This window comes from Hesperophylax consimilis, chromosome 12 (genome assembly GCF_061612785.1).
Source record: "Hesperophylax consimilis isolate HC1 chromosome 12, BYU_Hcon_1.0, whole genome shotgun sequence".
NCBI lineage: Eukaryota > Metazoa > Arthropoda > Insecta > Trichoptera > Limnephilidae > Hesperophylax > Hesperophylax consimilis.
The window spans coordinates 18,409,930-18,424,828 of NC_142847.1; the positions used below are offsets into that span (position 1 = coordinate 18,409,930).

The 14,899-nt window shown below is 37.0% G+C and overlaps 1 protein-coding gene across 1 annotated transcript in view; it reads right to left on the reverse strand.

Annotated features, from left to right (window-relative positions):
• LOC149419273 (uncharacterized) overlaps positions 1-14,313 on the reverse strand; it is a 49,921-nt gene extending 35,608 nt beyond the window's left edge. The window contains exons 1-8 of the mRNA XM_089637962.1: positions 14,232-14,313; positions 12,488-12,711; positions 12,239-12,402; positions 9,661-9,804; positions 9,114-9,325; positions 8,458-8,674; positions 2,520-2,741; positions 1,025-1,128 (exon numbers count right to left, since the gene is read on the reverse strand). Coding sequence (XP_089494088.1) covers positions 1,025-1,128; positions 2,520-2,741; positions 8,458-8,674; positions 9,114-9,325; positions 9,661-9,804; positions 12,239-12,402; positions 12,488-12,702 — 1,278 coding nt within the window. The 5' untranslated portion in view covers positions 12,703-12,711; positions 14,232-14,313. The remainder of the gene's footprint in view (positions 1-1,024; positions 1,129-2,519; positions 2,742-8,457; positions 8,675-9,113; positions 9,326-9,660; positions 9,805-12,238; positions 12,403-12,487; positions 12,712-14,231) is intronic.
• Positions 14,314-14,899: the final 586 nt, after the last annotated feature.

Sequence of the window (14,899 nt, forward strand, 5' to 3'; positions counted from 1 at the left end):
CTTAAAACAGTGAGTTCTACTATCTCATACCGGTTTACGTTTCCGAATCCCTATGAAGAAAAAGAAATTGTGGTCAAGTACAGCTAGAGACACTTACACTATTCTGTTTAATTTTTTATTTTTATTATTATAAAAATATGCATGTTTAATTTTTGACCATACTAAAAATGAAGTCGTAGACTACTTGCTACAACACGGCGCAAGCTAGCCTAGCAAGTAGGGAAATATAATAATGTAATAAACGTAATAATGTAATAAATGTAATAATGTAATGATGTAATAAATGTAATAATGTAATAAATGAAATAATGTAATAATGTAATAAATTTAATAACTAATTAACTAACCATAACGCCGTTTCCCGCAGGGTAGGCAGAGAGGACGGACCACCAAACAACTCGGTCTTGGCACACACTCCTTGCCTCATTCACATTCATACATTGTCTCATACATACTCTTCTATTATTCTGACTCTTGACATGGCCAGACTCAAGTATCTGATTCACTTGGTCTTGCCATGTCTTCCTCGGGCGTCCCCGACTTCTGCTACCATTCACATTTGCATTGTATATCCTCCTTACACTCCTTTCTTCGCTCATTCGATCTACATGCCCAAACCATCTAAGCGCCCCTTTCTTGATCTTACTCATTACGTTTACATCAGCCTTGCACTCTTTGCGAATCTCCACATTTCTCACACGATCATACAAGGTTTTACCACACATATGCCTCAGTACATTCAGTCTACTTTCATCTTTTCTCTGCCAGTTCCATTCCTTTCTTCCGTACATCAGGGTAGGTACCAGCACTCTATTGTGAACTGCTAGCTTCGCTTCTTTGGACAATTTTTTGTTAGCGCCAACTGCATTCAGTCCTCCATTATCTGCATCTGCAGAGAGTTATCTGCATTTACCCTTCTTTCAATATCTCTGTCAGCCTTCCCATCTCTCGTAAAAATACTCCGTAATTTAATAATGTAAGAAATAAAAAATTATTTTGTAATATATCAACATGTATAGTATACCTTATGGGTATAGGTATTCTGTGAATCGTTTTGTGGTGGCAGTGTATACGGCTTTACACAGAGTCTATCCAAGTTAGGTGCACCAGGCCAGAGGCGTAAAGTTTCTGAAAACAACATAACGATGGTTTAATTATTGTAAATCCAGAATAGTTAGTTTTGAGAAAAACGTGTTTGAATGTTTGACTCACTGCGTCAGGTGCATTCAAAAACATACCCTAGAAAATAGAAGAAAAATAAATGATTACATTTTTTTGCATAAAATCATTCATTCCATAATCATTCTCATCGACTGTAAAGTACGAAATCGACCAACCAGGCAAATTATGTTATTCTACAATAATAATTCCGGGTCTAAATACCTGAATGATTTTTTTTATGCAGCTTATATTATCATTTAGGAGTATCGCGTAGGAGCGATTACAATTATTACTATTTTCATTGATTTCTTATTGTAAATTACTTTTATTCACCTGTAAATTACTTGTATTCACTTGTAAATCATTTGTATTCACTTGTTAATTACTTGTATTCACTTGTAAATTACTTCTATTTACTTGTAAATTACTTCTATTCACTTGTAAATTACTTCTATTTACATTTTTATTAACTTGTAAATTATTTGTATTCACTTGTAAATTACTTGTATTTACTTGTAAATTACTTGTAAATTACTTCTATTCACTTGTAAATTACTTGTATTCACTTTTAAATTACTTCTATTTACTTGCAAATTACTTCCATTCACTTGTAAATTACTTCTATTCACTTTACATTACGTATAATCAACTTTTTCTATTAAGTTATATTATTTTTATGCCATCTGCACTTTTAAAACTGAATTATTAATTGTTTTCTCTTTTCTTATATTATGTACGTCTAAATGAAAAATTATATGTACCATGTTTTATATTCATTTGTTTTAAGTTTTTAATTATTTATTTTCTTGTTGTTTTATGCAGCAAATCATGTAAAAGCCCATCAGGGCGTTTAAATTGATAAATAAATAACTTGAGTGTCAGTAATTGAATTGCAATAATTATTATGGGATAGGACATGCAGTGTCTGTGTAATAAAAAATACATACAAATATGAAATTTTAAACTATAAAACTCAAATTTACCTAAAAGTGGACATAAAAAATGTGATCTTTAAACTGTCGATAGTATGTTTTCTCATATCAATATAACTGAGAATTATAGCCGTTGTGCCCATACGGTGCACAGGTAGGGCCTTAAAGACTCGGGGATGTGAGAATGCGGTGTGATGCAGACCACCAGATATGTGGTCAACAAATGCTCACTCCATTCATTCTCCGGCAGAATTGAAGAGGCCCACAGGGCCCTAGACTGGCCAGCAAACCTAGATGTTCCATTCTGAACTCTAACCATACGAAAAAAGAAGAAGAATAGGAGTAATCTCATGGTAGAGCAAATAATGAATAATACTATGTACTACATAAATTAATTTTAACTATATATGCATTAATAATAATCACCTGAAATAGTCATGTCTAAATACTTGAGTTGGAGAACATCTTCATATACAATGACGCCATTAGTTATTGCCAGAGATTCATCAATTTCTTCCTGCAATCTTTTCTGCACATGGGGATTTAGTGCAAGCTCATATGTTATGAAGCTAATGAGATTAGCGGAAGAGTCAAATCCAGCAAACAAGAAGACCATCGCTTGGGCCAATATGTCGTCATCAGACCATTCTGAAAATAATATTAGAAACAATAACATATTGTTGAGCACTCGGGCCATAGACCAATAGAGCTATCTCCCATGTTTAAATGTAGCTACCTTGAGCACTCGGGCCATAGGCCAATAAAGCCATCTCCCATGTTTAAATGTAGCTACCTTGAGCACTCGGGCCATAGGCCAATAAAGCCATCTCACATGTTTAAATGTAGCTACCTTGACCACTCGGGCCATAGGCCAATAAAGCCATCTCCCATGTTTAAATGTAGCTACCTTGAGCACTCGGGCCATAGGCCAATAAAGCCATCTCCCATGTTTAAATGTAGCTACCTTGAGCATTCGAGCCATAGACCAATAGAGCTATCTCCCATGTTTAAATGTAGCTCCCGTGAGCACTCGGGCCATAGACCAATAGAGCTATCTCCCATGTTTAAATGTAGCTACCTTGAGCACTCGGGCTTTAGGCCAATAAAGCCATCTCCCATGTTTAAATGTAGCTACCTTGAGCACTCGGGCCATAGGCCAATAAAGCCATCTCCCATGTTTAAATGTAGCTACCTTGAGCACTCGAGCCATAGGCCAATAAAGCCATCTCCCATGTTTAAATGTAGCTACCTTGACCACTCGGGCCATAGGCCAATAAAGCCATCTCCCATGTTTAAATGTAGCTACCTTGACCACTCGGGCCATAGGCCAATAAAGCCATCTCCCATGTTTAAATGTAGCTACCTTGACCACTCGGGCCATAGGCCAATAAAGCCATCTCCCATGTTTAAATGTAGCTACCTTGACCACTCGGGCCATAGGCCAATAAAGCCATCTCCCATGTTTAAATGTAGCTACCTTGACCACTCGGGCCATAGGCCAATAAAGCCATCTCCCATGTTTAAATGTAGCTACCTTGAGCACTCGGGCCATAGGCCAATAAAGCCATCTCCCATGTTTAAATGTAGCTACCTTGAGCATTCGAGCCATAGACCAATAGAGCTATCTCCCATGTTTAAATGTAGCTCCCGTGAGCACTCGGGCCATAGACCAATAGAGCTATCTCCCATGTTTAAATGTAGCTACCTTGAGCACTCGGGCTTTAGGCCAATAAAGCCATCTCCCATGTTTAAATGTAGCTACCTTGAGCACTCGGGCCATAGGCCAATAAAGCCATCTCCCATGTTTAAATGTAGCTACCTTGAGCACTCGGGCCATAGGCCAATAAAGCCATCTCCCATGTTTAAATGTAGCTACCTTGAGCACTCGGGCCATAGGCCAATAAAGCCATCTCCCATGTTTAAATGTAGCTACCTTGAGCACTCGAGCCATAGGCCAATAAAGCCATCTCCCATGTTTAAATGTAGCTACCTTGACCACTCGGGCCATAGGCCAATAAAGCCATCTCCCATGTTTAAATGTAGCTACCTTGACCACTCGGGCCATAGGCCAATAAAGCCATCTCCCATGTTTAAATGTAGCTACCTTGACCACTCGGGCCATAGGCCAATAAAGCCATCTCCCATGTTTAAATGTAGCTACCTTGAGCACTCGGGCCATAGGCCAATAAAGCCATCTCCCATGTTTAAATGTAGCTACCTTGAGCATTCGAGCCATAGACCAATAGAGCTATCTCCCATGTTTAAATGTAGCTCCCGTGAGCACTCGGGCCATAGACCAATAGAGCTATCTCCCATGTTTAAATGTAGCTACCTTGAGCACTCGGGCTTTAGGCCAATAAAGCCATCTCCCATGTTTAAATGTAGCTACCTTGAGCACTCGGGCCATAGGCCAATAAAGCCATCTCCCATGTTTAAATGTAGCTACCTTGAGCACTCGGGCCATAGGCCAATAAAGCCATCTCCCATGTTTAAATGTAGCTACCTTGAGCACTCGAGCCATAGGCCAATAAAGCCATCTCCCATGTTTAAATGTAGCTACCTTGAGCACTCGAGCCATAGGCCAATAAAGCCATCTCCCATGTTTAAATGTAGCTACCTTGACCACTCGGGCCATAGGCCAATAAAGCCATCTCCCATGTTTAAATGTAGCTACCTTCAGCACTCGGGCCATAGGCCAATAAAGCCATCTCCCATGTTTAAATGTAGCTACCTTGAGCACTCGAGCCATAGACCAATAGAGCTATCTCCCATGTTTAAATGTAGCTCCCGTGAGCACTCAGGCCATAGACCAATAGAGCTATCTCCCATGTTTAAATGTAGCTCCCGGGCCATAGCACTCGGGCCATAGGCCAATAGAGCTATCTCCCATGTTTAAATGTAGCTCCCGTGAGAACTCGGGCCATAGACCAATAGAGCTATCTCCCATGTTTAAATGTAGCTCCCGTGAGCACTCGGGCCATAGACCAATAGAGCTATCTCCCATGTTTAAATGTAGCTCCCGTGAGCACTCGGGCCATAGACCAATAGAGCTATCTCTCATGTTTAAATGTAGCTCCCGTGAGCACTCGGGCCATAGGCCAATAGAGCTATCTCCCATGTTTAAATGTAGCTCCCGTGAGCACTCGGGCCATAGACCAATAGAGCTATCTCTCATGTTTAAATGTAGCTCCCGTGAGCACTCGGGCCATAGGCCAATAGAGCTATCTCCCATGTTTAAATGTAGCTCCCGTGAGCACTCGGGCCATAGACCAATAGAGCTATCTCTCATGTTTAAATGTAGCTCCCGTGAGCACTCGGGCCATAGGCCAATAGAGCTATCTCCCATGTTTAAATGTAGCTCCCGTGAGCACTCGGGCCATAGACCAATAGAGCTATCTCCCATGTTTAAATGTAGCTCCCAGGCCATAGCACTCGGGCCATAGGCCAATAGAGCTATCTCCCATGTTTAAATGTAGCTCCCGGGCCATAGCACGCGGGCCATAGGCCAATAGAGCTATCTCCCATGTTTAAGTGTAGCTCCCGTGAGCACTCGGGCCATAGACCAATAGAGCTATCTCTCATGTTTAAATGTAGCTTCCGTGAGCACTCGGTCCATAGACCAATAGAGCTATCTCCCATGTTTAAATGTAGCTCCCGGGCCATAGCACGCGGGCCATAGGCCAATAGAGCTATCTCCCATGTTTAAATGTAGCTCCCGTGAGAACTCGGGCCATAGACCAATAGAGCTATCTCCCATGTTTAAATGTAGCTCCCGGGCCATAGCACGCGGGCCATAGGCTAATAGAGCTATCTCCCATGTTTAAATGTAGCTCCCGTGAGCACTCGGGCCATAGACCAATAGAGCTATCTCCCATGTTTAAATGTAGCTCCCGGGCCATAGCACTCGGGCCATAGGCCAATAGAGCTATCTCCCATGTTTAAATGTAGCTCCCGTGAGAACTCGGGCCATAGACCAATAGAGCTATCTCCCATGTTTAAATGTAGCTCCCGTGAGCACTCGGGCCATAGACCAATAGATATATCTCCCATGTTTAAATGTAGCTCCCGGGCCATAGCACTCGGGCCATAGGCCAATAGAGCTATCTCCCATGTTTAAATGTAGCTCCCGTGAGAACTCGGGCCATAGACCAATAGAGCTATCTCCCATGTTTAAATGTAGCTCCCGTGAGCACTCGGGCCATAGACCAATAGAGCTATCTCCCATGTTTAAATGTAGCTCCCGTGAGCACTCGGGCCATAGACCAATAGAGCTATCTCCCATGTTTAAATGTAGCTCCCGGGCCATAGCACGCGGGCCATAGGCCAATAGAGCTATCTCCCATGTTTAAATATAGCTCCCGTGAGAACTCGGGCCATAGACCAATAGAGCTATCTCCCATGTTTAATTGTAGCTCCCGGGCCATAGCACGCGGGCCATAGGCCAATAGAGTTATCTCCCATGTTTAAATGTAGCTCCCGTGAGCACTCGGGCCATAGACCAATAGAGCTATCTCCCATGTTTAAATGTAGCTCCCAGGCCATAGCACTCGGGCCATAGGCCAATAGAGCTATCTCCCATGTTTAAATGTAGCTACCTTGAGCACTCGAGCCATAGACCAATAGAGCTATCTCCCATGTTTAAATGTAGCTCCCGTGAGAACTCGGGCCATAGACCAATAGAGCTATCTCCCATGTTTAAATGTAGCTCCCGTGAGCACTCGGGCCATAGACCAATAGAGCTATCTCCCATGTTTAAATGTAGCTCCCGTGAGCACTCGGGCCATAGACCAATAGAGCTATCTCCCATGTTTAAATGTAGCTCCCGTGAGCACTCGGGCCATAGACCAATAGAGCTATCTCCCATGTTTAAATGTAGCTCCCGTGAGCACTCGGACCATAGACCAATAGAGCTATCTCCCATGTTTAAATGTAGCTCCCGTGAGCACTCGGGCCATAGACCAATAGAGCTATCTCCCATGTTTAAATGTAGCTCCCGTGAGCACTCGGACCATAGACCAATAGAGCTATCTCCCATGTTTAAATGTAGCTCCCGTGAGCACTCGGGCCATAGACCAATAGAGCTATCTCCCATGTTTAAATGTAGCTCCCGTGAGCACTCGGGCCATAGACCAATAGAGCTATCTACCATGATTCACCTTTAGAGTTCACCTGGGTTATTATTAAGGACGGGTTGTTTCGGAGAATCTGAACAATTCATCAAATTTCAAAGTCCATTTTCAAGTTCTGTGAAATATTTTTTCAAGTTCTGTTTTTATTTCAGTTTTGTCAAGCAACTAGCCTATAATGATATAATAACAGAACTTGAATAAGACTTTCACAGAACCCGGAAATGAACGTTGAAATTTGATGAATTGTTCAAATTCTCCGAAACAACCCGTCCTAAGTGTTTGGGGATGTCTTCTGGTTACACAACATCGTTTCTCAGTTATCTGAGCCATCTTGCTATCAAGGTGGGACATTGGCATTGTAGATCGCTCAGTTTTTTTTGTCCTCTTCATATTTCTTGCAACTATTGGTACTTTCCATCCCTAACAACTATGAACATGTGTCTCTTGATGTGGAAGTGTCACATTAAAGGCTTCCATACCAATGTTTTATAAAAGCTTTTTGATGGGCTAAAATTTAAATTCCAAATGACCAATCATTGGCATACTAATTTGTCATAAATAAATTTAAATCTTTATATTTTATATTTCATTATATTGATATAGAAGGTTGGGAATGATTAATTTTTTAGTCATTCAGTCACAAAAAAATGTCAAAATTGCCTCTTTAATATTAAATTTAATACACAAAAATAAAATAGCACATATCCGTACTAGATATTTGCCATACCTTTTTTTATTAAAAAATAATTATGTGGCAAATACTTTATTTAAAACCTATAAAGTGAGATTTTACAATGTTTACATTAACATTTTACAGGCGAAACAACATTTCTTACCAATTTTCGTGTGTAATTCTCGGTTTAAATCTCCCGCCAATGTTACCTGGTAGGGATGCCACAAAAGATGCTACATATATTCTGCTTTATTAGCATTTATTTTTGCGAAGATCAAACAAAAAAAATTAAAGTTCAAAATCTTCTACTTACGAACCCATTTTCGGTTATGGTTTTATTGCATAATGCGGCAAATTAAGTTGCCTGAACTTCGAAAAATAAAATAAAACACAATTTTTGGCGATGTTTTTTTCTTGCATACATCAAAACAGGCGGCTGGTGTTAAGCGGGAATTTAAGCCTTATCGCCACCTATATAAGGAATGTTATCGTTAGCGGCCTGATTCCAAATGTTACACGACGTGGTGCATCGCCTCGTGTAATAATACTAAAACATAGTTACCAATTTTCTTTCCTTTCTTAATCATATCAGACTGAGTCTGATCTCCATTTGCACTAGTGGCAGAGTCATCGCTTAGTTTTCCCTGCTTAGCCAACAAGAGGAGGTGGATCATGTCGTGTCTTACTATATTATGGTCCAATCGGTTCTGCATGTTTCTTGTGAACACATCTCTGAAGAAATTGTTTATTTCTTTCCTGCCAAACTGAAGTTTAAACACCTAGAAATATACTTATATTATTAAAAATATGTTAAAGCAAAGCCCAAATTTTTAGCTCAAAATAATGCGCACACAATTTTTTTGATTGAAGTTAGATTTGGTTCTCCCATTGGAGAGGACTGTATTGAAGAGTGATTCAAAAGAGAAATCCCATTGATTCCTCTTCACCACTGCCTGAAATTTTTTTGAAATTGTTTTTAAATATTTGTAAATCTCTCTTTTGTGCAAACACTATTTGTAATTTATTGTACGTATTAAATTTTGTGATGTATATGAAATATGTAATGAAATGTATATAAAACAGAAATATGTTTGTTTGTCTCAAACGGTGAGCAAAAGTTACAGGTTAATGAAATTTCTAGTTCAACACAACTGTTTTCAGCTGACGATGTAATTTCGATCACAAGCTATGGAGCTTTGCATATAGCAAAGTACTTACCCTTATTATAGGTGGACAAACAATGTAAATTAAAAATATAATTATGTCCATTGTAGTGAAGGTAGAAAGCTGTTTGGCCATAGTATAAAAAGAGTTGTCCCTTTCCTTCAAAGAGTTAGTTTTAATCCCAAAGCCGCAAGATGCGATGACATCATTTGTGTATCTTGTGTAGAGATCCTTTACTTCCATATCTTTGCCATCGGTTCCTGAAACTAAAAAACAATTAGAATGGAATGAAGTCAATAATGATGGAGAAAAAAAGAGAAAGGAAATCAACAAAAGGAAGCTGGACAACCCTAAACCACAAAAATATAAAAAATATTGATTTAAACAACAAACATTTTTTGTGATTTTTTATTATTTTTCCTTTGAACCAGCAAAACCTATTTTCAGCACACTATGTCGATTTCTATCATGAGCTATGGATCTTTGAAAAATCAATTTAAACTGTTAAAAAATAGGACAAGATGGCATTTTGTGTAAAACTAGTGCGCAAAAGCATACAAGTAATTATTGTCATGATATTTTTATTTATTAAGTCAGGTACCTTTCCCATCTGGACTCTTGAGTTCTGTGTTTAAGTACTCTATGAGGTTGTCCACGCACTCCTGCATGAAGGGCAGCATGGCTCGCATCTTGGAGCTGGTAAAGGCCGGGCTAAGGGTGCTTCTCATTTCTCTCCATGTGTCTCCTGAAAAAGATTTACAAATTATTTTATCAACCCATTGACACACGAAGCCGGCGAATCGTCAGTCAACTATATTATGGTATTAAAGCACTAAGCCGGCGAAACGCCGATCTGTCTTTGCGTAATCATTTTATGCATAAAAAATCATTGACAACAACTTTACGACGGATACAGGTAAAAATGACTACAAAACTGGGAAAACTATTCTAAAACCTAAGGCAGTCATCGATTATAATCGTGGGGTGGGTGGAGTCGAAAGAAATGACCAGTGCTGGCTTGATTTCTCAAATTATTTGGCGGACGTGGCCTTATATAATACCTATGCATTATATAAAAATATGTCTAATGTGCAAAGGTTGACATATAGCGACTATAGGATAGGTATTGCGGAATGCATATTAGAGAAAATTACGCTACCACTAGATTACAGGCTGTACAATGGACACATTAGCCTAGAAAAATTCCTCCAAATCCTGTCAAACAAAACCCGTCTAGGCTTTGTAAACAAAGGTGGAGGTTGATTACTTAAAACTTGATCTGTGTTCATTACTGAAAAAGAAAAGTGAATCACGATGGAAATGTGAGAAATGCTTGGTGGCTCTCCACATGTCAGAATGTTTCAAAAATAAACTGCCTGGAGATGAAGATTAAACAAATATCCAAATAACAAAAAAAAAAAAAATTCTATGTTGTACCGTTTTAATTTTATGTGATGCTTAGTGTTAAGATTTCTTTGAAATAAAAGTTGTAATAATAAAATAGTGTTTTCAATTAACAAATTAAGTCATATTATTATTAGTGGTGAAATGGGTTAAAAAGAAAAGATCTAAAAGCACAAAAATTCTAACAAACTTCCCCCTCCCTCTACCTCCCCTCTCCAAAGTTGATATTTCATTTTTTATCTTTACTATGCACTTACTCCTGTCAACGAAACATGTAGATTGTGTATATAAAAATAAAGTGATGTAAACAAAGTTATAATTTGCCTTTTTAATAAAATATAGAATGCCCCACCCCCCCGCGGCTCTACCACTCTCCAAATCTTAATATAATATATTATATTTAACTTTATTATACCTACAACTCATTCTGATGAAGAGAACATTGAAAAACGAAAATTGTAGATTTTGTTATCTATCAAAATGGTGTAAACAAAGTAATTCATTAAAAATCTTAATCTTCAGATAATCTGTTTATCTCAAGATTCAGATATTCATAAATGGAACGCATTTAGAACACCATAATATATTAAATGTGATCTGTTTATACCGCAATACCAGTGGCGGCTTTTTTATGGAGGTCATTTGGTCAATGACTTCCCAAAAATATTATAAAATTTAAAAAAAATTGGATTCATCAAACTACATGATTATTAATTTATCTTTAAATATTCATACGGATTCGTATAGTGATAACGGGTTCCACTGCCATCTAGTGTCCAAATGAAAAGCTATAGCATATACTAAGCATGGGTCACTTTAAATTTTTTCCCCTGAATATATCCTTTCTTTCGCTTTGCCATACAGGCAAAGGAGGTAAACACTATCATGTCTGACATATGCTTAGTATCATACAAAATTTATTTTGAAGGGGGTTTCGGTTTGCGGTGAGATAGAGAATCTGCGACCTATGACAAAATGTCAATCGATAGTTTTTTGTGTGATAAACAATAGACATCCATTGATCTCAATGTAGCCATGTGAGTGGTTTATTGATGGTAGCCATCTGGAATATTAGTTCGCGAAATTATGATTATTACTGTTGACGAAATTTGCATGGATTCATTTAGAATGTAAAATTCTGTGGATATCGTATTGAAAAAAATCGCAAACAATTTATTGAATCATGACAAACATTTTCAAGTGAAGTGTCAATTAGTTTCCATGATAGTAGATAAACATAAAGAGATTAAAAACAATATTTATGTGTTTTGTGTGCTATAAAATAAACATATAGGTACTTTTGCTTTCATTGTTTACTTTTTTACTCAACTGATAAACATTGGACTGAGATTGGAGTTAGTGTTTTAAAAACATTTTAATATGAAGAGTTTTGTAAATAAAAAAATAAATTATTTATATGTGTAAATAATTAAATTAAAAATCTTAAATTAAACAATTTTGTATTACCTGCTTTAGAATAAGTGAGTACCGGCAAATTAATTACATACGTTTTTATAATATTAACAATGCATTAGCAATATGTATTAACATTTCATATTCTTTTTTTTTTCGAAACGCACCAACGTAAAAAGGTTCCCACTGCCCCAAGTCAACAGGACAATGGCATCGATTAGAGACTGAAGGGAATGGAGAGGGGAAAGAAATAGGAAGAAGAAGGTTGGAAAGTAATTGAGGGCAATTCTGGTGGTCTTTCACCAGAGCGATACTGAGAGCATCTGTCACATGCAAATCCTATTATAACAGTAGTGAGTCACCTTTCATGGCAAACACCATCTTGGCCGATAGGGGGTCCGTTTCTTCATCAGTAAATTCAATATGGTCCACGAAATGGTCAAAGTCTTTGACCATTATTTTACGGAGTAGTTCGGGATCTCTTACCAGAATTGTGGGCGTCAGAAAGTTGAAGAATCCAACATACCTGAAAAAAAATTAAAGCTTTCAGTCCAAATAAAGAAATTAACAGACGAAAATTTACAAACTCAAAATATATATATATTTCATACCTGTCATTCGGGAATCTATCATATATATCTTGAAATAAATCCACAATATGTCGCTTCTGAAGATACACCTTCAACATACTTCCCACTGCCAAGTTAGGTTTATCATAGTTAAGATTCAGATTTTTGAAAAATTGATTCTTCCTCCAAAGAAAATAAACGGCAACTCCTAGCAATGAAGCTAAGAGCAGGGCCCAATCCCATAAACCAAACGCCATCCTTTAGTTCTAAAAGAGCAGAAATATACATTTAATTGAGATCTGAAAAAGACATTCACACTGGCTATTTGACGCCATTACGACAACCGGTGATGTTGAAAACTTCCTACGAAACAATAACAAAGGTTTAAAATGCGACATCAAACTATGGAATGTATTGCACACATTCTGGAATAAGTCATTATTATTATTACTAACACCTCGGTCTGAGTGCGCGTCGTTACGCATCGAGATCCCGGAATCTAAATTCCTTATATTCATAGATCCAAACCAACCGTCATGTCACTTAACAACTCTACGCCAAAACTATACATATTTATATTCGTCTATTAATGAACACACCTAACAAAAATCACTAAATCCTTCAATCAAAGGTACATCCAACAAGCAAAAACGAACATAGAAAAAATATTCAACGATTTCTGTTCTATTAAGAGATAAAAAGAAATTTCAAATACTACCGCACAGATTATCACTCTAAAACTACAAATATCAATATATATTCAAAACATTTATAAAACAATGAATCTCGGACATTGGAAGACACGAAATTGATAGAATATTGCAACCAAACACAGACTGATTGAAGTGAGACGATGTTCATTAATTTATTTAAAAGTGCGTTAATTTTTTTTTTTTTTATATACCCCAAACTAGGCAAATGCTTGTATCATGGTGGTAACATTAAACAAATAACATTAACAATAATACAATGATTAACTGTTTTGTCTCAGAACCTATGAACGATTATTGAAATATTTATATTTATAAAATGACATTGAAAAGCACGAGTGATAAGTGGAGACAAAATAATGGTTGCATGATAATTGCGTAATTTATAACATTATTACAGCCAAATATTGATGTATATATGTATTATAAGATATTTAAATCTCGTAGTAATAAGTTGCACAGTATTTAATAAAACTTACAAATTAATTTTTACAACTTTAAATATTTGATCATAGCATCAGGAAATCTGAAGATTGTTAGTAAGTAAGAAATATTTATCACAACCCTCATCTGATATTTATATGATTTCAAAAACAAGATTTGGATGTGTACCCTTATGAAACGAAGCCCATTCAAAACATCAATCTTGGGCGAAAAAAACTCTTGAATTTTGCTAGGTTCAAGATAAAAAGAACAAAAATGCCGTTGATTTTTTATCATTCATAATTTCAGATTCCAAATAAAATTTAGGAAAGAAATCTTTTGGAAAACGGAAAACCTTGCACTAAAAATAAATCTCAACAAAATGCGCCGTGCCGAAGGTGAAACAATTTCTGCATCTAAATATTTTCTATAGGCAAGTGGGCCAGATTTAAACACCCGTGGGCCGTACGAAATGGATTTGCGGGCCACAGGTTGTGCATCACTGATGTAGATCAACACAATGGGCTAGCGGGTCACAAGTTGTGCATTACTATTTAATAAAAATTATTAACATTTTATTAAAAATTATTAACACTTTCTTAAAAATTATTAACATTTTATAAAAATCACAGCATATATTTAATAACACTTACAAAAGTTGACAATATCTCTATGAAAACAACCAGTTGATATTCACTCCTAACACCAAGTAATGTATTTTCAATTATGAGCAAAGCAGTGATGGTGTGCCATAAAAATAAATCTCCCCAGGTATTTCGCCAAAACTCCCCAGATTTTATAAAAACTCCCCAGATTCGAAAAATTTTCAAAATAATAGGCAAAAATGCAAAATACAGGATTAAAACAGGCGCAACAGCTATCGACGAGCGGTGGGGATTATACCGATGGGGTCAAAAATTATAAATTATTCAATGTTAGCTAGTTTATGGAAACGTTATAATAACTTTAACATATAATATTTCATAAACACAAACCATTTCAGACAAACTATGCTTCTTCACATCAGCCATTAAGAGGAAGCTACAAGACAAAAATATGTATACTCTTGGTATACCGGTTATAGGCATTAAAATGGTTTGACAAATGGAGTCTAGAAACGTTCGATTTCAAGCACAAAACTGGTTTTTATTTATGATATTTATGATTTTATAATATAATGTCTAACCACAAAGTAATTGCTTCCTATGAAAAAAAAAAAAAAAAAAAAAAAAAAAAATGGTTTTTATTTATTTTGTAAATAAGTTTATAAGAAAGCAAAAAAGTGAATCAAGTGAAACTGTCACAGATAATCTTAGCTATA